The 22,508-nt window shown below is 37.9% G+C and overlaps 1 protein-coding gene across 2 annotated transcripts in view; it reads left to right on the forward strand.

The window, feature by feature from the left end:
* The window catches only part of MSH3 (mutS homolog 3), a 179,616-nt gene extending 157,314 nt beyond the window's left edge, over positions 1-22,302 (forward strand). For both annotated transcript variants that reach the window (XM_039220117.1, XM_039220118.1), the window contains exons 21-24: positions 7,155-7,341; positions 12,115-12,244; positions 18,941-19,106; positions 21,275-22,302. In XM_039220117.1, the coding sequence (XP_039076048.1) occupies positions 7,155-7,341; positions 12,115-12,244; positions 18,941-19,106; positions 21,275-21,383 (592 nt within the window). In that variant the 3' untranslated portion in view covers positions 21,384-22,302. The remainder of the gene's footprint in view (positions 1-7,154; positions 7,342-12,114; positions 12,245-18,940; positions 19,107-21,274) is intronic.
* Positions 22,303-22,508: the final 206 nt, after the last annotated feature.

Genomic DNA, 22,508 nt, shown 5'->3' on the forward strand with positions numbered 1-22,508 from the left:
CCCAGTGTGGGGCTTGAACTCCTGAACTGTGAGATCATGACATGAGCCAAAGTCAGATGCTCAACTGACTGAGCCACCTAGGCGCCTCTGGAATTATTCTTTTAAATGCAGTGTTTTAAAATTGAATGGAAAATATACGTGAATGCCATTAAGACTGCGTGCTAATTTTTAATTACCAGGTACCACATAATTGTAATAAACATTCCATGAAAATATTAAAAGTTAAATTTTATGTCCATTAAACTCTTAAGTTTCTCTTATGCTCCTTAGAATTTGCACATTGTGATGTTAGAATAAACTCCGCAAGATCTGCAAAGATAACCCTAATTTATACAGAAGCACAAAGGAAAACAGATGTTTAAATCTTTTCACCCCTTGAGACTTTTCCCAGAAATGATTAGTCAGCCCTTCTCTTTTTTTAACTTTAAGTTTAGACATTCACATAGTTTGTTTACTCTTGAGCCATTTCATTTGGGTAAGTGGTGTTACAAGCCTCAGAACAAGTAATTTCAAGTTAAACATGATTGAGTTAGTTCATGTTCAAGATGTATTGAACATCTTAGTGCAAGACACTATGCTTAGCATTTGAGAGGAATGCAAAAGTAAGTATAGCTGAAGGAAAACAAGTCTTTCAGTCTGTAGAAAAGAGAAGAGGCAAGATTATTCCAGGCTAATGAAATAATGAGGGAAAGGTGGGTCCTATCAGCTTTCTGAATATATACTAAACACCACTGAATTATAAATATACTTCAATATTTTTTTAATGTTTTATATATATTTTTTGAGAAGGACAGACAGTGTGAGCAGGGGAGGGTCAGAGAGAGAGGGAGCCACAGAATTGGAAGCAGGCTCCAGGCTCTGAGCTGGCTGTCAGCACAGAGCCTGACGCAGGGCTCAAACCCACGAACCGCGAGATCATGACCTGAGCTGAAGTCAGACGCTTAACTGACTGAGCCACCCAGATGCCCCTTTAAATACACTTTAAAGGGTGAATTTTGTGATGTGTGGATTAAATCTTGATAAAGTTGTTCTGTTCTAAAAGGTATGTGGTGTACGTTAGGGATCGCAAGTATGAATTGAGGTGGCAACAACAGGGCGTCTAGGGGCAGAAGGAGATGAGATTAGAGAGAGGTGACAGATTTGGGGCCAGAGTACGCAGAGGACTTGGAGACCGTGCGAGGAATTTAGGGTTTTATTTTCCAGGTATTAGGAAACCGTTGTTAAGTTTGTTTTGTGTTTTAAAAATTCACAAATATTAATTTATTTCTTCTAACCATCATAAGAAGTAGATAAGCAGGCACTATTGTTGTTACTATTTACTGCATAGGTAGTTTTTAATAAACATGACATAATTTAACAGTACTTTTAAGTTTACTTATTGATTTTGAAGGAAAGAGAGAGACAGACTGAGCGCATGTGCACAAGCAGATTGAGTCCCAAGTAGACTCTACACTGTCCACATGGAGCCCAATGCAGGGCTCGTTCCCACGACCCTGAGATCATGACCTTAGCTGAAATCAAGAGTCAGATGCTTAACCTACTGAGCTACTGAGATGCCCCATAATAAAACATTTTGAAAAAAATACAATTACAGGGGCACCTGCGTGGCTCGGTTGGTTGAGCATCTGACTTCAGCTCAGGTCATAATCTCACGGTTTTTGAGTCTGAGCCCTGCATCAGGCTCGCTGCCGTCAGCGCAGAGCCCACTTCGGATCCTCCATCTCCCTCATTCTCTCCCTCTTTCCCCCTCTTTCTTTCTCTCAAAAATAAACAAACATTTATATATATATATATATATATATATATATATAAACTTATATATATATTATACAAATATATATATACACACACATTTGTTTATAGAAGCAATGTCTGTTATGGCAGAAAAGAACTCAGTACAGAGGGCTTACAGTTGCAAACTAAAAAGCTCTCCTCCACTCACCAGCATCTCTGGCACAGAACCCGAGGTCTGTGCAGTAGGCAGTCACCCTGAGGGTTCCTGATTTTGTTCTGCTGGTAGTTAACATTACAATGTTTATAAAATATTCTTCACTCTAATTTTAGACTAAAACTTACTTTTGACAGTATCTGTTGAACTTCTGGCTACAAAGAAATCATTTATCAATCCATGAGTCTTGGAATTGTTAAAATTGTTCTTACTTTTACCTTTCCAAAAGGTCCCAACATCTGCTCTGCTGTAATTATCTGGTTCTCTTTCATAGGCTAGTTTAAGGACCCAGTAATCAATATTTGCATTATTAGGATTCATGTATATGTTACATCCACATTCACTGGAAAGTGTAAGAAGTATGTACTCCTGTTTTGTTTTTTTTTTGATGTTTTATTTATTTCTGAGAGAGAGAGAGAGAGCGTGAGCAGGGGAGGGTCAGAGAGAGAGGGAGTCCCAGGATCTGAAGCAGGCTCCAGGCTCTGAGTTGTCAGCACAGAGCCCGACGCGGGGCCCGAACCCACGAACTGTGAGATGGTGACCTGAGCTGAAGTCGACGCTTAGCCAACTGAGCCACCCAGGTGCCCCAAGAAGTATGTAATCCTTAAGGTGTTATACTGTCATAAGGACTCCTCCTAAGCATCCCCCCTCTAAAATTCTCATTTCTTTCCAGCTTTTTTCACTTATTTTATTCCCTGTAGTTAATGTTCTTCTCTTGAATGCTATTTTCTCTTTTATATCACTCTTCGAGCAATTTTTTCATGAGGACTCATGGTGGCAAATTTTCTGAGTTCTTCAAAGTCTAAAATATGCTTTATTTTGAGGCGCCTGTGTGGCTCATTCGGTTAAGCGTCCGACTTCTGCTTAGGTCATGATCTCACTGTTCATGGGTTCGAGCCTCACATTGGGCTCTGTGCTGACAGCTAGCTCAGAGCCTGGAGCCTGCTTCCAATTCTGTGTCTCCCTCTCTCTCTCTGACCCTCCCCTGCTCATGCTGCCTCTCTCTATCTCACAAATAAATAAAACATTTTAAAAAATTAAAAAATAAAAAAAGCTTTATATTGTCTTCTTACCTGTTTTGAAAGTTTAAATGAGTATAAACTTCCAGATTTTAAATGTAAAGGAATTGTTCCCTTGTCTTCTAGTTTGGCATTTATATAGGTAAGAATTTGGATAGCATCTTGTTTTCATCCTTTTGTTAGTAATGTTTTCTCTCTCTCTTTCTCTCTCTGAAGTGTCAAGGATTTTTCATTTGTTTTTATTATTTTAAAAAAATGTTTATTTTCAGGGGCGCCTGGGTGGCTCAGTCGGTAAAGCATCTGACTTCCGCTCAGGTCATGATCTCATGGTTCATGGGTTTGAGCCCTGCGTCGGGCTCTGTGCTGACAGCTAGCTCAGAGCCTGGAGCCTGCTTCAGATTCTGTATCTCCCTCTCTCTGACCCTCCCCTGCTCACACTGCCTCTCTCTCTTTCTCTCTCTCTCTCTCATAAATAAAATTTTAAAAATAAATAAAAATGTTTATTTTTGAAAGAGAGAGCACAAGCAGTGGAGCAACAGAAAGAGAGAAAGACACTGAATCTGAAGCAGGCTGCAGGCTCTCAGCTGTCAGTGCAGAGCCTGATGCAGGGCTTGAACCCACAAACTTGAGATCATGATCTGAGCCAAATTTCAGATGTCTAACCAACTGAGCTATCCAGGTGTCCCTGAAGTGTTCAGGACTTTTTAAAAATTTCTGTCATATCTTAAATTTTACCAGTATAATTCTAGGTGTAAGTCTTTTCTTAGTAATCTTACTCGGCATTTTGTGGAAAATTTCCATTTGAAGATGTGCCTTATTTCAGGTTAGCAATAATTTCTTCTATGATATTAGTACTTTTGTCTGCCTTCTGTACTTTCTACTGGGTGGACTTTAAGCCCTCAGGAACTGGCCTCCATGTTAAAATTATTTGTGTGTATTTTTCATTTCTTTATCTATTTACTGTGCTCAGATATTTCTTTAAGTTTATCTTTCAGATGAAAATCTTGGTCCTCCACAGTATCTAATTTTAACCCCGCCTATACAGTGAATTTTTTCAGTGATCATATTTTTAATTTACAAGATTTTTTCATTCTCCAGCTGTTCCTTTTTTTGGTAGGCTATTTTATTTTAAGGCTGCCGCGTTCTTAATCTCTCTGAGGCTACCAAATAGAGGGTTTGTGTGTTTTAACTCTCTTCAGTGAAATGTATTTTTGTTCCTCTGTGGTAGTTGTTGTGTTGGCTGTTCCCAGGCCTTGTCTTTCCTACCACCGGTTTTCCTCAACTGCCCTCAACTTTTTCTTTAATTTCGGGTGCTGTCCATCTGTCTAAACAGAGACGTGCTTCAGGTGCTACAAGCACTGACATGGCTCAGGGTTTGGATAGATCTCTTCGCCCAGCAGATCCCTCCACTGAATCAAACACTTTCTGGTGGCGTAGTATTTTCCCATATGTTGTGACCACTTTCCACTGTCTGTTTTCTAAATGTACAGTTCTGCCAGTTGCATGGTTTTCCATCCAAGTATTACTGCTCTTTCTCTTTTCCTTAAGCATTTGCTTTTTCCAGTTTTTTACTAGATAACATTAAGAAGCATATTTGTACATATATTTTTTCATACCTCTGTGATAATTTCCACAGCGTTAATTCCTAGAGCGAAATTTATGGGTCATGAAAAACTTCTGACAGACGTTGCTAAATTGTGTTTTGGGAGATTGTAACAACTCTCAGTCTCACATAAGAATATCCTTTTCCCTACACTCTTGACAGTGGTAGATGTCAGCATTCTTTTTAATCTCTTTGCTAATTGTATATATAAAAAAGGATTTTATTCCTGGTTGAATTTGCATGATATGTGAATATTTTCATGAGTTTTTGTGTGTGTAAATTGACTCTTGTCTTTTGCCTTTCTCTCTGTTGAAATGTTTACCATTTTGTTTTTGCTTTATGAGAGTATTTTAGGAATATTAACCCTTTGTTATACATGTTGCAAGTATTTTTGTCAGTGTGTGTTTTTTGCTGTATATATATTTTGGTGCTAAGTTTATAAAGCTACCTATCTACCTATCCAGAGATTAAATTTCATCTATATCTGTTGGTATGGTTTCTTTTTTTACATTAAACTTTTAAATCCATATAAATTTAGTTTGGAATATGGTTTGAGTAGTGGCACATCTGTTTTTATATTTTTCCTGAAATAACCAGTTAGCTAGCATGTTCTTTATTGACTGATCATTCATCCTTTCCTCCCTTCCAGATTCAAAATCTCTCTCTTATCATATACTACATGTTTTGTGTGTGTGTCTGTATGTATCGACCTAAAAATATCTTCCCAAGAACACCGTGCAGTTCATGAAATTTCTAACCAGACCACTCTGTTACCATACTGTTTGTAGAAAGCACTTAAGTGTAATACTTAAAGTATTATACTGATTTTTTTATGTTTATTTATTTATTGTTGGGAGAGAAAGAACACAACCAGGGAGGGGCAGAGAGAGACAAGGAGACACAGAATGTGAAGCAGGCTCCAGGCTCTGAGCTGTCAGCACAGAGCCTGATGTGGGGCTTGAACTCACAAACCGTGAGATCATGACCGAACCCGAAGTCGGACACTTAACCAACTGAGCCACCCAGGCACCCCCTATTATATTAAAATCATATTCATTGCTTGCTTATTATTCTAATTCTTGAGAACCAAAGACCTTCCCTCCATTATTTGCCCTATTAGAGCATTTTGTTATCAGTTAAAGATTTATTCTTTTTGTCAGCTTGCAACCTGTCAGGAATAAAAACAACCATGTTAAATGAGGGTCAGACATGATTCTGAAGAATTCAGAGTGGTTTCAGAGATAGGAAAGTTTAATCTTCTTGCTTTATGGTGGGAAGAAATAGTTATAAACATTGACAGTTGAGATAAATAAAAGTATTTGAACTATGAGGAAATAGCCAGAATGCCCATGTTAGCAGTGTTTCAGAAATTATGTTTTATAGTTATTTATTTTAAAATGGGTAAGATTAAAACACTTTCAATAAAACTAAATACAACTGATTTCTAAATGCCATTGATCCCTAGAGTAGTTTTAAGGTTCTACATATCTGTGGGGAAAACATTGTATTTCATTCTCCCTATCTAAGTACAAGGCTCAAGCCCAGAGATGGTTAACGCTGGATTTCATCATGAATTTCCCCAGAAAGAAAAGGTACATTATGCTACTGTAGTCACATGTGAATTGTTTTAGCAGAGCTACACTAATGAAGGTATTTTGCTGAGGAAATACTTAGCAGAATTTACAAAGCTGACTGGCAGGTAAAACACCTGAATTCTAGGTTTTGGTATTAACTGTATGACTTGGCGTGGCTATCGCTTAATGATCTCCCACCCCCTGCCTTTTTTTAGAATCCTTTTGGACTAAATAGACATTTTTCCAAATGTGTTCTGTAGACCATTATTATTGCCACAGGTGCTATGGGAGTTGTAGCAGTCCACAGTTAAATGAGTTAGAGAAATGCTAAATAGATCCTTGTCTAGAAAATGCACAATGTGTAGTAGAATATTAAAGGATCATAGAAGTCTTACAGGAAAGAAACCCTTACGTCTTTTGCACCCATTTTGCGACATCCCTAAGAACTGTGTTCCATGAAGCCTACTTTAGGAACCTGTACTAGGTAACTGAGACTACTAAACATCTGTGATTCTAGTAAAAAGTTTTAGCTTCTATAGGGAAACTATTTCAACATGGTACTTTACTTTCTTCTTAATGAAATACTAGGAAAAAGTCTTTAATTCTACATGTTTCTCCTACTTATAGATATTTAAACACAGCAACACAGAGAAGCATTATTTTCCCTTGTGAGTACCAAAATTTTGGTTTGGAGTGACTGCTCAGAAAGTAGGGTCATAGGTTTCCCTATTTTAAGGGAGCTCTGTCCAGTACCTCAGACTCTATCCACAGTATTTCTAGAAGGTACAGTTTAATGTTAGGCACACAGTGTTTCTAAAAGGTACAGTTGATGTTAAGCACTCTTTTACATGCAACATGTTTTCTTTTGTTTAAAATGATTTCAGCTATTATTGGCTCAAAATGTATAGACCTTTAGGGATCATTTATGTTTATTGTTCACAAAGTATAACTATGGCTTCCTAATAATAAAATTCAGAGGAAAAATCAAGGTGTTTTCACTTTATTTGTAGGATGGGTGCTGCAGATAATATATATAAAGGGCGGAGTACCTTTATGGAAGAACTGACTGATACAGCAGAAATAATAAGACAGGCCACACCCCAGTCCTTGGTTATCTTGGATGAATTGGGAAGAGGGACAAGCACCCATGATGGAATCGCCATCGCTTACGCTACACTCGAGCATTTTATTAAAGATGTGAGTACCTTGTACACTTTTTGTGCGTGAATGGCGCATAGTATACAAATTGTTTTTCTGACCTCAGCTTCTAAATATTCAAAGTTATCTTTTATTTTAATAACTGACTCTATACTATATTCACCGTTAAATCACATATATTGAGCTTGGATTAGCACTGCATAATATCTGTAATTCTTTGATGTGTCGTCTTTTCTTTTCCTGAAGCAAAGTAAATATGGTCAGCAGGATAATGGACTCTTTGGCAAATACTTCCAACCAGAACTGTTTCTTTTTATCCTTGGTAAACTCTAAATCAAGAGCAGGGACCCTGTCCGCCCCCCACCTACCTGCAACCCAATCCTTGAGGAAGACAGAAAAGAGATAGAGGCATTTCTACCTGTCAAATACTTTTTTCAGCATATCCTACAGGATCTTGATAGAAGGCCTTTGATCTCGTCTTCGTGTCTGTTTCATTCCTTCAGTAAATGTCTGCTTTTTTTCCAGAGTGCAGTTCTGAGCATCTCAGTGTGAAAGTTTGTGTTAAATTCTTCATCCCTGTCATCTCCCTCAGACTCTCTTCCCCTCTACCTTTTTTTAAGTTTATTTATTTATTCTGAGAGAGCGAGAGAGCAGGAGAGGAGGAGAGAAGAGGGAAAGAGAGACCGAAGTAGGCTCTGAGCTGTTCAGATCCCAACATAGGACTTGAATGCATGAACTGTGAGATCATGACCTGAGGCAGGGCCAAGAGTTGGATGCTTAACGAAGTGAGCTACCCAGGCGCCCCTTCCCTTTATTACTGCTCTCTTTCTCTGTTTGTTTTGGTCTCTCCCTATCTGTCTCCTTCTTGGCACTTGCCCTGAACCTTGTCTGTTCTAAGGTTTTTTGTTCTCCATTTTTAAACTCTTTTCTCTGTGTCATTCCTCCATTTTCATCTCTTCCTCTCTTCCTTACATAACCATTAAAAGCATATTTTTTACTCCTCTTTCTTTGCAAAACATAGAATGCAAAAATAAACTCCCCTTTTCTTTAAACTTCTGTGGTCCTCAGTTTTTTATTTGAACGTTGGGTTTGATTACGTAAGTAACGATGGCATGTTTTCCACTTTAAAATAAGTACTTTTAACTTTTCTTTTAAAAAATTCTTTATTTGCAAAAAGAGCTCAAGGACATTTCTTTAATCATTTTAGAAACTGCATATCACATGTTAGTAAAGTTCTGTTGTTGTCTCTAAAACACATTTTATTTATTTATTTCTGAAACATTAAAAACACTGACTGAGCTACCTATGCGCCCCTTCTTTCCAAAACATATTTTATACGTTCATTTAAGAGCCTTTAGGAATGAATTGTGACAGAGTGGACTTGCCCCCTCTGAGCTTCATTTTGTTGTTCCTACTCTATAGCTGCATATCAGTTAGTATAACTATATAACAAATTACCCCAAGACTAAATGGCTGAAAACAACAATAATCATCTGTTATTTCTCACAATATCTGGAAGTAAGGAATTTGAGTGTAACTTAGCTGGGTGGTTGTGGTTCAGGGTTTCTCCTGAGGTTGCAGTCAAGTTGTCAGGCAAGGCTGGCATCATCTGAAGGCTGGCTGGGGCTGGAGGACCTTCTTTCAATGTGGTTCACTCACTGCTGGCAAACTCGTGCTGGCAGTTGGCCAGGGCTCTCACTTCCTTTCCCTGTGGGCCCCTCCACTGGGCTGTGTGAATATCCTCATGGAAGGACTTCCCCCAGAAAGAGCAGTTCAAGAGGTCAGTGACAAAATGCATAGTATGAACTAGCTTCAGTCATATTCTGTTGAGCCCAAGGGCCAGCCTTGATTCATTGTGAGAAGAGGCTGCTCACGAGCGTGAACATTGGCAGGTGAAGAACTTTAGGGCTGTTTTGGAGGCTGGCTACCAAAAGCAGCGACATCTTAAAGATCCCTTTGGGGAGCTTGGGTGGTTCAGTCGGTTGAGTGCCCGACTTCGGATCAGGTCAAGATCTCACGGTTTGTGGGTTCGAGCCCCATATCCAGCTCTGTGCTGACAGCCTGGAGCCTGCTTCAATTTCTGTCTCCCTCTCTCTGCCCCTCCCCTGCTTGTGCTCAGTCTCTCTCTGTCTCTCAAAAAAAATTTATAAATAACCCTTTAAGATTTGGCGATATCTTAAAGATCCGTTTAAGAACCCTCGGGAACAAATTATGACAGAATTAAATTTGTCACGTCTGTTCTCATGGCTTATATAGCAAGCAGGTTTTTTACATCTTAAATATTAATGAAGAAAGTGTTATTTTTAGATAAAATTTATGTTAGAGGTAAGTCATTGAAGAGGATTCTTCTGGAACAAGAATCTCTATACTTTTTATAAATGAAATCTTTATTTTCATGGTATCTTTTGATTGCTGGCACTGGGACCAGATCAGAGGGGAGGAATGGAGAGGCTGTGTGTTAAGGCTTCAAGCTGAGAATGGCCTTGAGGAGAGCAGTGTTGTGACCCAAACCCTTAGGTCTGGATAGAAATGCCTCTCAGCTCAGGGAATGGGTATCATCAGACAGCTGGTCTGAAGATCTTTCAGGGAAGATTTTAAGAGCAGCTCATCAAAGAAATCTGCCTTAATAGGTTTATTTTTTTTTTTGTAATTGTTATAAGAAAGAAGGCACATGTTCTGACTTTTAATGAGGTGATTGGCAGATGAATCAAACCTGGAGTTCTTTGATTTAATTACCCTCTTCTGCTAATACTTAGACCAAGATTTGGTGTTAGTTTTTTTTAAGAGTTAAGAAACTTGGGATTTCTAGAATACATATCATCTGTGATTTAAAGTAATGCTTATCAAAAATGCATGAATCTGTATTAATATTAACAAAACAAAAATAAATTTTAAAATGATGGGGTCACATTGAGGAGAAAGAAAATGTCTTTCTTCTTTGTAGAATGCCAACTAATAAATATAGAGAGAATTTTTTTAAGTCAGCATTTACTAGTCACCACAATAAATACTCATTCAGGCAGTGATGAGCAATAGATGGCAAAACTTTTGGCTGAAAGATTGTTGAAGAAATGGGTAGTCACACAATCTCAAAGTATTACTCCACAAGTTATTTACTAATTACAAAGGAGAAAGGCGTTAGTATAGTGAAGAAATCTTCTGGGCACTCACTGAAACCAAATAAGCAAATTTAGCATCCCCAGTATTGGGTCAAATTGACATCATGTGCCTCCTGATATGATGTACTGAGAAGAGTACATCACCCACATTAATATATGTAATATTTCTGGCAACAAGGTTTAATCTTATTAGGAGAAAGCAATCAGCCAAATCCAAATTGAGGGACATTATACAAAACAACTCCTGGGTATTTCAAAAACATTAATGTCCTAAAGACAAAAAAGAAAGGCTGGGAACTCTTCTAGATTGATGGGAACTAAAGAGACATGACTATGTGCATGGCATGATCCTTGATTTTTTTTTTTTTTAATGCGAAGAACATTTATAAAGAACATTACTGGGACAATTGGAAATTTGTGGGCTAATGTTAGATAATAGTGATATATCTATGTTAAATTTCTTGATTATAATAATTTTATTCTGATTAGTAGGAGAATGTTTTTGTTCGTAGAAGACAGGATTTTAGGGGTGCCTGGGTGGCTCAGTTGGTTAAGCAGCCAACTTCAGCTCAGGTCATGATCTCGCAGTTTGTGGGTTTGACCCTGCGTCGGGCTCTGTGCTGACAGCTCAGAGCCTGGAGCCTGCTTCAGATTCTGTGTCTTCTTCTCTCTCTGCCTCTCCCCTGCTCATGCTCTGTCTCTCTATCTCTCAAAAATAAATAAACATTAAAAAAAAAAAAAGAATAAGACAGAATTTTAAGTACTGGAAAATCTTGGTTTGTGACCATAATTCATTCCAGAAACATGCTTGTAATCCAAAGCACTTGTATATCAAAGCAAATTTCCCATAAGAAATAATAGAAATTCACGATTTGTTCCACAACCCAAAAATATTCATCTAAAAATGATTATAATACTGTAATATAATATAAAATAATAAAGAAAATACAAAATATAAAGAAAAATAAACCAATTAACCTGGACTTATCTTTGAAAACCTTTGTGGCTGGCATGAGGGATAGAGGAGGGTTATTGTGTAGGATGATTTTCACTGTCACTAACAGACGTTGACTACATACAGTACAAGGAAAGCATTCTTAAGCTTCATCTTATATGGAAAAGCAAAGGAGTATCCACAGGTGCTTTGAAGTGACAAAAAAAATACCCTAGTTGTGGGCACCGTCCGTATTCTGAAAAATCACTGATTTTTTAGTGTGCCAAACACAGTGCCGTGAGACCACACATGAGTCTGGGAGACGATCACCCACAATCCTGTAGCGAGAGAGAGAGAGAGAGAGAGAGAGAGGAAAGAAGCATTGGCTCTGTGTGATCATATGACATATGGTGTCACATACGACTCATACTGTAAGGCATGGCACATTTATCAAGTCAAAATTTATTAGAAATGCTTGTCTTGCAGAACAAGTTACTCACAGCCCCAATGTGTTACTGTATGTAGGGATGACGTGTCATGTCTGCAGTTCTTAAATGGTTCAGGAAAGGGGTGTGTGTGTGTGTGTGTGTGTGTGTGTGATGTCAAAATATTAATGGGTGGTTGTCTAGATAAAAATGAATATTCATTGTAATGAATTAATTGCATTGTTTATGAAGGTTTGAACTTTTTCAAAACAAAGTCGAAGAAAGTTTTAAAAGAAAATTTAAAAATAACATTTATTATGTCTTACTGCTTTAGGTGAAATCCTTAACCCTATTTGTCACCCATTATCCACCAGTTTGTGAATTAGAAAAAAGTTACTTACAACAGGTGGGAAATTATCACATGGGATTCTTGGTCAATGAGGATGAAAGCAAAGAGGATCCAGGTACGAAATAATGCTTGCAGAAGTAAAACTGGAATGTTTTTCGTTTTCATATCTGATAACTCAAAATTCATAGGTACATGAACTCACTGGTTATTAAGTATAAGCTGCGAATGTTGATTTTAAATGACATTTCTCTGAATTCATTTTCTCTAAGCTTAGGGTCAAGTAGAATTTACTTTTATCTTTACAACCTCTGAGTGCTCTTCTGGTCTTTCTTACCTCATTTCTCTACAAGAAGATGTATAGGTTTTACTCTTAGATTCATCTCAGGAAAGATGCCCTAACAGTCAAGAGTATTAGTCATCTTTAGAAATGTCCAGTATATTTCCCCAAATATCCCCAGTATTCTATACCTGACATTTGTTTTATCTTAACTTGATATGGAAACTGAATCTCAGGTAAAGTGGCTTGCCCATGTGGGCAGGTTGGGTGGGGACTGAACTGAGGCTAGAATTGAAGAATCTGCTTGCAGGTTCTTTTCTACTCTTTTAAAATGGTATGTAGGATCTACAGTATTTTTCCTCCCCTTTCCACTCTGTATTAGTGTCACAGAAATGAGACATTTCATGAAAAAGAACATCATTAGCCAATAGAAATAAATTCAAATGCTGTTAAGTAATGTAGTCAATTTTAGTATAATTTTATTTTCCTGTTCAGTAGTAATTTTTTAAGCTCCCAACTTTTGGGGCAGTGATGGTTTACACAGTTGGTGTGCTATAATGGAAAATTCATTATCCAGGACTCTCCAGAGTCCAAATTTTATTTTGGAAAAGTAATAAAGAATGGACCTGAAAAAGAAATCAGGCAGCTGGCCCAAATAAAACAAAGCCCTGGACCTGAAGTAAATGTAATGTTAGGCAATCCTCACCTTTCACCACCATGCGGTCTTGAAAAACACATCATAAATTCTCTCATGGAAGCTGTTTCATGTCTATTAATCTGCATCCAGAATGACAGGAGGAGCTTATAAGCTAAAACCCAGTGGGATAAACAAGAGTTCACCAGCAGGGAAGGGTCATTGATAAGCGTTTATGTGAACAGACTATTAAACCATAAGTATTTTGGCATTTTATCCTGTTGATATAAATGTTTATTCATGAGCATAACTTTAAACATTAAATAATGATAAAGGCTCCAGCTAACAGACAGTAGACTTCTGCTCTGTCCCTTCCCCCATACCCCTTCCCCATCCATTGCCAAGGCAGCTGCTTTCAACTCTTTCTTTCCTTTCTTCCGTTTCTCTAATAGTAGGCTGATCCTCCGATCTCTGGCTTCATCACCTTGACACATTACTGTTTGGCTTCTCATCGTGCTGGATGGGAGTCTGCAGCCTTCCCTGCGCTGACCTTCCACTGTACTCATTCCAGGTGCCTTTGGTCTCATTCCTCTTCCTAGTTTTCACTGTTGTTGCCAGTAAGGGTTGCTTGCTCATGAGCCAGGTATGAGACAAGTGCGTTCTCTTTCTCTTGCAACTTTTCTGTTTTTTGTATTTTTGAAGGTAATAATTGCCTTGTGTTCAGTTCACTCTTCTGATTGAGTCTGTATCTCACTCTTCCTCCACTCTCCAGTAGCTTTGTAAAATGCCTCTCTAGACATTTTTCCACATGACAGAATTGTTGGTTCCACTTTTCTTCCCTGGACTCATTCCTCCTGGAGCCCTTTGTCCTGTTCATCTGAACTGTTTGCTCCCTAGGCCTGCTGCACGGCTGTTGTCCCGAGACCTGCCTTTACCGTCATCCTAGGAATTCTCTTAGTCTGCCTTCTCTGCATTTGATTGCCGATCACAGAACACTTGATTTCACAAGGGCTCCACTCATAAGAATGTAAATAATCTCACATTACAGGAAGAGTGGGCTTCAGAAGTTCCTCTTCTTTGCAGTTCTCTAGGCTCTGTCTTCCTGCACTATTGGCTTCATCATCCAGCTAGTGACAAGATGGCTGTGGCTCTTTCATGCATCAAGCCCAGAATTGACACTGTCCAAAGGAAGAAAAGGGACCAGCATTTCCTGTGACTCTTTCTTAGGAACAAGAGAACTTTTCTCAGATGCCCACTAGCATCTCATTATTGTCCCATCTCCTTTTCAGAATTGAATCACGTACTTATTTTTTTTTTTTATTTGCTAGCATTTATTGCTAGGTTAATTTATTACAAAGACAATGATACTCTGTTGAACTTGGTTATAATTAAACACACTGTGCCAAGTCAAGATCATTATACTTATTTCATCGGTGGGGGGGAGTAGGAACTTTATAACATGCCCCACAACCAGCTGTGCTTCATTCAAGTGAGTTTTAAAATTAATTGGTCCCTTCCCTGAGGAGGGTCTGGCTCAGAAGAATCAGGAACTGGTGGAGCTTCACTCTGTCACTAGTCCACCACTAAATCAGTACCTGAAGGACCGTAAGCTTCCGAATGCTGGTTAAGGTTCACATGAAAAACTGAACATCTTGTGTGATGCTCATCTGCCAGGCTTTTTATTGCATGATGTCTGAGAAAACTGATCACATCAGACCTGCATTTTTGCTAGTGCTCAGGCCTCAAAGTAGGGCTCACCACCTCATTGCACAAATTTATGCTAGTCGGTTCCACTGTGAGACAAGCCTGACTATAAATATACAATTTTCAGAATGACAGGCACTTAAAGCTCTTTTTAACGTTTTATTTATTTTTGAGAGAGAGATAGAGACAGCATGAGCAGGGGAGGGTCAAAGAGAGAGAGGGAGACACAGAATCTGAAGACAGGCTCCAGGCTCTGAGCTAGCTGTCAGCATAGAGCCCGATGTGGAGCTCGAACCCATGAAACATGAGATCATGACCTGAGCTGAAGCCGGACGCTTAACTGACTGAGCCGCCTAGGCGCCCCATCATGTACTCATTCTTAAACCAATTTCTAGAAGTGAGAATGGCAGGGATGACTTTGATCAGTCTAGATTAACCGGGATCGACTTTTGGACCTTGGTATGAGGACATTATCCCTTGAGTTAAATGATCAGTGAATTAATTCCATATAAAATCAGGGTTTTCTTTGGGTTGGAAAAGATTTTGGATGCTCTACTAATAATATCAACTTAAGGAGGTAAATTGAGATTTAGCAGGAATGAAAATGTCTCCAGTATCCTTTCATACTTGATTTATAATTTAGCTAGGGCTGGAATTTTGGGTTGAAAATAACTTTCACTCAGAATGTTGAAGCATTACTCCATTGTCTGCTTACTTCCAGTGTTGTTCCTGCTACATCTGTGTTTCATCCATTACCTCTAACTCCTCTGGTGTCTAAATTAGAGGCCATTGCATAGGTCATCAGTCAAGTGCCCCACGGGCCTTTTGGGTGGCTTCTAAGATACTATGTTATAATGTCCCATACTGAGGTAGATGAAGCAATGAACTAGCAGTAAGAAACTTGTATTTTTATTCCAGTCTATAAAATCTTGGACAAGTTACCTAACCTCATCCATCTCTAAATTTTCTGAATCTGTCCCAAAAGTGACTTCAGAAACTTTTGATCAGCACACATCTCTTTAATAACTGCCTAGCGAAATTTGGCTTTCAAACAAATTTTATTAAGTTCCCATGTAACAAGCAGGAATATGAATTATTACTTTCACTGACTCTAAGCAATGTCACTTCAACTTCTCAGTACTATCCTTTTAGGAAATGGTTATTATAGCTTATAAGCAAAATCCCCACCAAGCACTTTTATTTACTGTCTTCTCTCCCATCTGGCTCTGTCTGTCTGCATATTGCCATCTCTCTCTCTGTCTCTCTCTCTCTCTCTGTCTCTCTGTCTCTCTCTCTCTCCCTCTCTCTCTCTCACACACACACACACACACACTCTCTCTCTCTCTCTCTTTCCCCTTCTCCCCTCTAAGAGGAGTTAAGGACAGTATTGATGTAGAACTTAACTTTAAAAACTCCCTAATGTGATTATGGAAGAGTGGTCACTTTATTTACCTTGATGGTGTGAGAACTACCGTAAATAGTACTACAGTAGAGACCAGTATATGATGACAAATTCAGCAGTTGTTTGTACTGATACATGTTAAGTTATTCAGAGCAATATAACATTTTATATAATATAGATATAAAATATACTTTATGTTAATATGTTTATATAATATATAAATATACTAAGTATATTTATATGTAATATAGCTATAAAATATTAGCTATATTAGACATAAAAAGCGTATAGCCTTATATATAAAGAAAAAAGCCATCAGCAAAGCAGATTTTATCGATGGGGGTTTTCTGGCATTTAGTAGGCTTTCAGAAAAGGATAGGATGGATGGACGGATAATGAATGGACCAACATAGGAATGACAAAGACCAGTATGGAGGCTAGATTATACAGTCAGAGGATGGAGATAGGGACATTAGTTAGGATGAAGCCAGTAGAAGTGATAAAGACTGGTTTTTTGTCTTAAGGATGAGAAGAGTTTGTTTTTTTGAATGCCTGCTACTGTTCACTTTTGATCACGTGAGCATCATAGAGTAACAAAAAAGTACCCAGGTTAGCAGGCACTGGTTTCTTCATGCTTCTTTCCTAGTCTGTTGCCACCCACCCCCTCACCTGTTCTTTGTGTTCCTTGAGTTTTGTTTGGAGGCAAAAGGTATTCTTAGTGCTTTGTAATACGAGTTTTAGTCTGTATTCCTGAGAGTGCCAGCATTCTTTCCACCTCCCACTTTCAGCACCCAGCCTTAGAAAGGCGTTATTTGTTGCTGAATTCTTCCCGGAGGTTAAAGAAAATTCCATTATCCTTTTCCTTGGTTATGCTTTTTAGTTTTTAGCTGATAAAAGACTAAAGCATACACATTTACCAAGTGACATAATGTATCAGAAGAAGCTCTTGATAAACTTATAATAAGCTTTAATAAACATAGGGTCTCAGAAATCATTAAAAGTCTGGTTCATTTGGGGCATTTTTGCAACACAGTGCAATTAGATTGAATTTCATAATAAAATCAGCATAATCTTGAGGTGCTTTAGATTTATCAAACTATTTATTAAACTATATGCAGCTTTATCTTTATATCCCAGTCCTTTAGATGTTTTTAATTCATGTACATGTAGTTTTGTGGTAGACTGTGTTTCTCAGGAAGCAGATTCTGAGATTTCTGTGCCACATGTTGATTGGGAGTCTTCTCATGATCAACACTTGAGGGAGGGACTGGGTGGGACTGGGCCGTTTTGTGGTCATAAGGCTTCAGCCAACCTTACAGAGAGCTCTAAGATAGGATTGGTCTGTCAGAGTTACCTCAACATGGGGTGAGGGAGCGTGACCTTTCTCCTCCTTATTAGTTAGCTGTTGTCACTTAACATAAACATATTGTCACATGTTACTCCACAGTATAGCTTAAAACAGTAAACATTTATCATCTGATCATTTCTCTGGGTTAGGAATCCAAGGGCAGCTTAGATGGACACTTCTACCTCATGGTTTCTCACAAAGCTACAGTTAAGGTTGGCTAGGTTAGTCATCACTTCAAAGTTTGACTGGGGGAGGTTACTTCCCAGTTGTCTTACATGGCAACTGGTAAGCCAAGGAAGATCTACTTCCAAGTTTACTCATGTGGCTGTTGGTCAGAGACATCAGTTTCTTTCCATGTGGGCTTCTTCATAAGGCAGCCCACCATATGGCAACTGGGCTTCCCTCAGAGCAAATAAGCAAGAAAGTGAAAGTGCCCACACAGTCTTTTGTAGGCTAGTTTTAGAAATGACAACGCCTCATTTTTTACCATGTCTTATTCATTAGAAGCAAGTCCTTAGGTTCTGCCTACACTCCAGGGCAGAGAATGACACAAGGGCATGAGCATCAGGAGGCAGGGATCTTTGGTGGCCATCTTAGAAGCTGTCTACCAACCCCCATGGCTACCTGTGGAGGTGTAGCTGCCCTAGACAGGACATGACCTCAGGCAAAGCAGGTCTCTGGAGCTGAGGTGACATCCAAAAAGGGAATACAGCTGAAGATTGTGGGCTAACACCTCTCCTGACACCTGGGGTAGTAAACCCTTTAATCCTAAATGGGAGCTGAGTGGTACTGAGCAATATTCACTTGAATATATAACTCTTAGTTAACCCAGTATATTTAATAAACCGGAATTTCTCAGTCTTGTTATTAAACTATGTAACATGTTGTATTTCTTTATGTGTTTTTCGTCTCTTCTGAAGGAGAAATTATATTGTACAATGTATCAGAATCATCCTCTTTCTCATAATAGCAGTTCAGTCCAGATTTTTTTAGCAAGCAGCATAAAACGAAATAAATCTTTACCTTACCCCAAATCATTGTTAAAAATCCTTTTAGGTGAGGGCACGTGACTGGCCCAGTTGGTAGACCATGTGACTCTTAACCTCGGGTTTGTAAACCCTAGACCCATGTTGAGTGTAGAGATTACTTAAAAACAAAATCTTAAAAAAAACAAAAAAACCCTTTTAGGTGTAGATCTTGTATGTCTACAAGATCGAAATGCAAGAGAATTTTCAAAAGAGTATTTCTGCCTTTCCTGGAGATGTACATTTGAAAAACGGAGGTAAGAGGTGATTAGGAACAATGTGTTTCTTTTTCAGATTGCAAGTTTTTTGCAATTTTAATTGAGTGAAGTTGTAAGAACTTATATGTCCTATTTAATCTTCTACTTTCAACTTTCAGGCATGGTTTCCTTTATCTCCCTTTTTCTTAAATTTTATTTTGTAGGTGATCAAGTCCCTGATTTTGTCACATTTCTTTATCAAATAACCAGAGGAATTGCAGCAAGAAGTTATGGACTAAATGTGGCTAAACTAGCAGATGTTCCTGAAGAAATTTTAAAGAAAGCAGCTAGCAAGTCCAAAGAATTAGAAGGATTAGTAAATATGAAAAGGTCAGAATGATTGTGTTGCATTTTTCGGTTCATAATGAAACCCTCCAAATTGTCTAGCAGGAAGAGGATTGTCCTGTAAATGAACATCAGATTTACCTTTGAGCATCTCTTCAAATATTCTAAAACATTTAATTACAATAAAATGAAAACAGATCTTTGAAAAGCTCATGTGAATTCAGTCCGCCTTCTCTGCTCAGATCTTTATCTGTTGAGTTGCTAAATTGGTTTTTCAGTCATTTTTCTAAAGAACTAAGTTAACTCCTTACTGTGTGCCAACATGGTAGTTGCTTGAAACATTCATTTATAGAGCAAATTACTAAAAGAGATGACATTTCAAACCTTTCGAGTTATTTCTTTTATTCTTATATTGCATTCAGAAATTAAGAATTCTGTCAAGACACGAGCGAAAATAATAGTATTTTAGAACTATATAATTGTAGTCAGTATCCCCATGTCACTTCTGTGACAAGTTTTTCATTCTAAACTACCTTGTCACCTACAATGCTTATGTGAATGCATTCTGCTTTTAACCCTTGATATCCAGCCAGTACATAGTCAGTGTATTAACTACTCTTACTATAAATAAATATACTCTGGAAAGAAGATATTATTAGGAAAATACCCTATTAAAATAATAAATTATAACTTTTTCCCTCCAGATATAAGATTATGTTATAAAATGACATAAGCTCTTGGTCCATCTCCTGCCCCAGCCCTGTTACTGCCTAGAGAGTCTGATCTGTCCCGGTTGATAACCATGTGACCATGAGGGAATAGATTGTTGGTCAAATAGAAAATCTTGGCTGGTCACCATACTATAAGAAAAATTTTTAGTCCTGGAAATCATAACCGAATTTAAATATTAGAATAGTAATACCTAATATTAAACAGTTGCCAACTTGTGTACGGAAGTTGTGCAACCACCTTCTCCAGTTCCTTTCTCCTGTGGTTCCGCCTTGGCACTCTACGCTTTGCAGTGGTAAATGGTGGCTGACCAAGTCCAAAGTGTCAGGGTAGTAAAAATGACATGCAGCTTCTTCTGTTGACACTGTTTCGGATCATTTCTACAATGCCCATTTAGAAAAGTAATTATTTATTATGAGAGTTTAAAGGTAAGTTCTTAGTTTGCTGCAAAGTCTAAAAAACCTTAAATACTCTTTTGTTATCTTTCATTATTTTTCTTTTTCCCTAGAGAAACTAGAATAAAACTTTACTATAAAGGCATATATATGCAAGATGGCAATAAAATATGATAGTTTATACTTATTGCTGCTATATATCCTATTAATAGCAAGAGCAATAAAATTCACAGACTATAATATTTTAACTCTCCTAACTACTATGTAACATTTTGAAATCTATAATCTGGACCAAGACAGAGAATTGTTAGAAGAGGTTGCATTGGGGTAGAATCTGATCATTCATTAGGACACTGTATTCACCTTTTTACTGAAAGTGCTTATCACGTCAATTCCATTGGAAAGATCAGAGAAACCAAAGGGAATCTTGTGCATTTGTGTGAGTTTGTTAGAATAGCTAATACTTACTGAATGCTTGCTGTGCACAGAAACAAGTTTAAGCAGAATTTGCAGCAGCCTAGACACTGTGCCAGTTACTGTTCTTACTGCTATACATACATTAACTCCGTTCTTATGACAACTTTGTGAGACAGGTACTGTCGTTATCCCCATATTATAGTTTAGGAGAATGAGGCAAAGCGACGGTAGATCAACCAGGAATCCAGGGTCCCATAACTACTCAGTGGTGGCATTGACTGGAACTCAGATACTCTGGCTCCGGACCCTAAACACTCACCTGGCAGTTCTTCTACAGAAAAACTATGTCTGTGTTATGTTGGCATTCTGCTCTTTCATGAGCTAGCTTTACTTGATTAAATCAGTTTTACTTTTCATCCTGTGAGCACACATAGCCTGTGGCCTGAGTTAGAACAAGCTGGACTCTCCCTTCCTTGGAGGCAATGGTGGCCATCAGCAGCCTCAGTCTTTGATTATAACAGCATCACCAAAAGGGTGACACTGACACAGCTTCCTAACCACAGGGCCCTGCCTGGTACTCCAAAGTCATAGACCTTTGATAGCTTTCAGTGAAATGTATTGTCCCCCAACAACTTCATTTATAAAATAAATTATATTTATCTTTCTTTCTAGGAAAAGGCTTAAGTGTTTTGCAAAGTTATGGACAATAAATGATGCAAAAGACATGCAAAAGTGGAGAGATGAGTTTGACATGGAAGAAATTTCAGACCTTTCGTCTTGATGAAAACGAAGACTACCCTTGTGAACAAAACATGGAGAGTTAAAAATACCATCTGTACAAAACAACTGTCCAGTAACAGTGTATCTTTGTGTGATGTGAGCATAAAATCAGAACTATGGTATATTCCCATTGGAAAAGACCTTTTGTGTAGAAAGTCTGTGCCAGGTTCTTGTCATCCTGTCTTATAAAAGTGTAAACAGTTTTGAATATTAAGACTTCTGTTATATAATTAGAAAACTTCATGAACAGTAAACTTCACATAAAATCACACCTCCTAAATGAAACCTAACATGGTTAAATACAGTTCATGAACTTTTAGAGAGTGATATAAAAATTTAATTCATATTTTTATTTGTTCCAGTTCAGATTAACTTGCAGCTCCTGGGTGAGATGTCCAGCAGAATTATACCTTTTCATTTGAACTAAAACAATTTTATCATGCCACCAGTTTACTCACTATGAGCATAAGAATTTTTGATAAGAAATAGAAAAGATTATCAAGCTTTTAGAAAACAGAGCACACAAGAAATAAGATCATATGAAATTTGAAAAGTTAAATACTGTCACGGTTTTAAGCAGTTTAGAAATTATTGGATGAAATTATTTGTCATGCACTCAGGTAATAAACATTTAATGAATGCTTGCTATAGATGATTTTTTTTTTGTTGAATTTTGCGGTTTTCTTCTGTCTAGCAATTGGTACTTTTTAGGTTCAGTTATGGAACCAAGGTTGATGCTCCCACCATATACACAGAACTGAACTTTTTTTTTTTTTGGATCTTCCTGTTAATCAGCGTAGAAAATGTATGATCTCCCCAGTATCAAAGTATATAGCTTTGTTGATACTTGACAATACTCCCTCCCTGCACATTCAGGGTGACATGTATTCGACTGTGTCCCTGAACTTTTTACAGCACTTAAAACCATGTCTTCTCATATTTGTGTGTTTTTTATTTGTAAATACATGATCTTGCACAAAGGCTCTCCTTTCTGTTTCCCACCTATTTATTATACCTGCTTGTTAAATGTCTTCCCCACGTTTGGCAGACATATTTTTAATTTCTTCTTTAGTTTATTTCCTACAGTGGCCCTCACGATGACCCCTGGACCCAGGAGTCCATATCG

This window comes from Hyaena hyaena, unplaced genomic scaffold (assembly GCF_003009895.1).
Source record: "Hyaena hyaena isolate Hyena2069 unplaced genomic scaffold, ASM300989v1 scaffold_862, whole genome shotgun sequence".
NCBI classification, from domain to species: domain Eukaryota; kingdom Metazoa; phylum Chordata; class Mammalia; order Carnivora; family Hyaenidae; genus Hyaena; species Hyaena hyaena.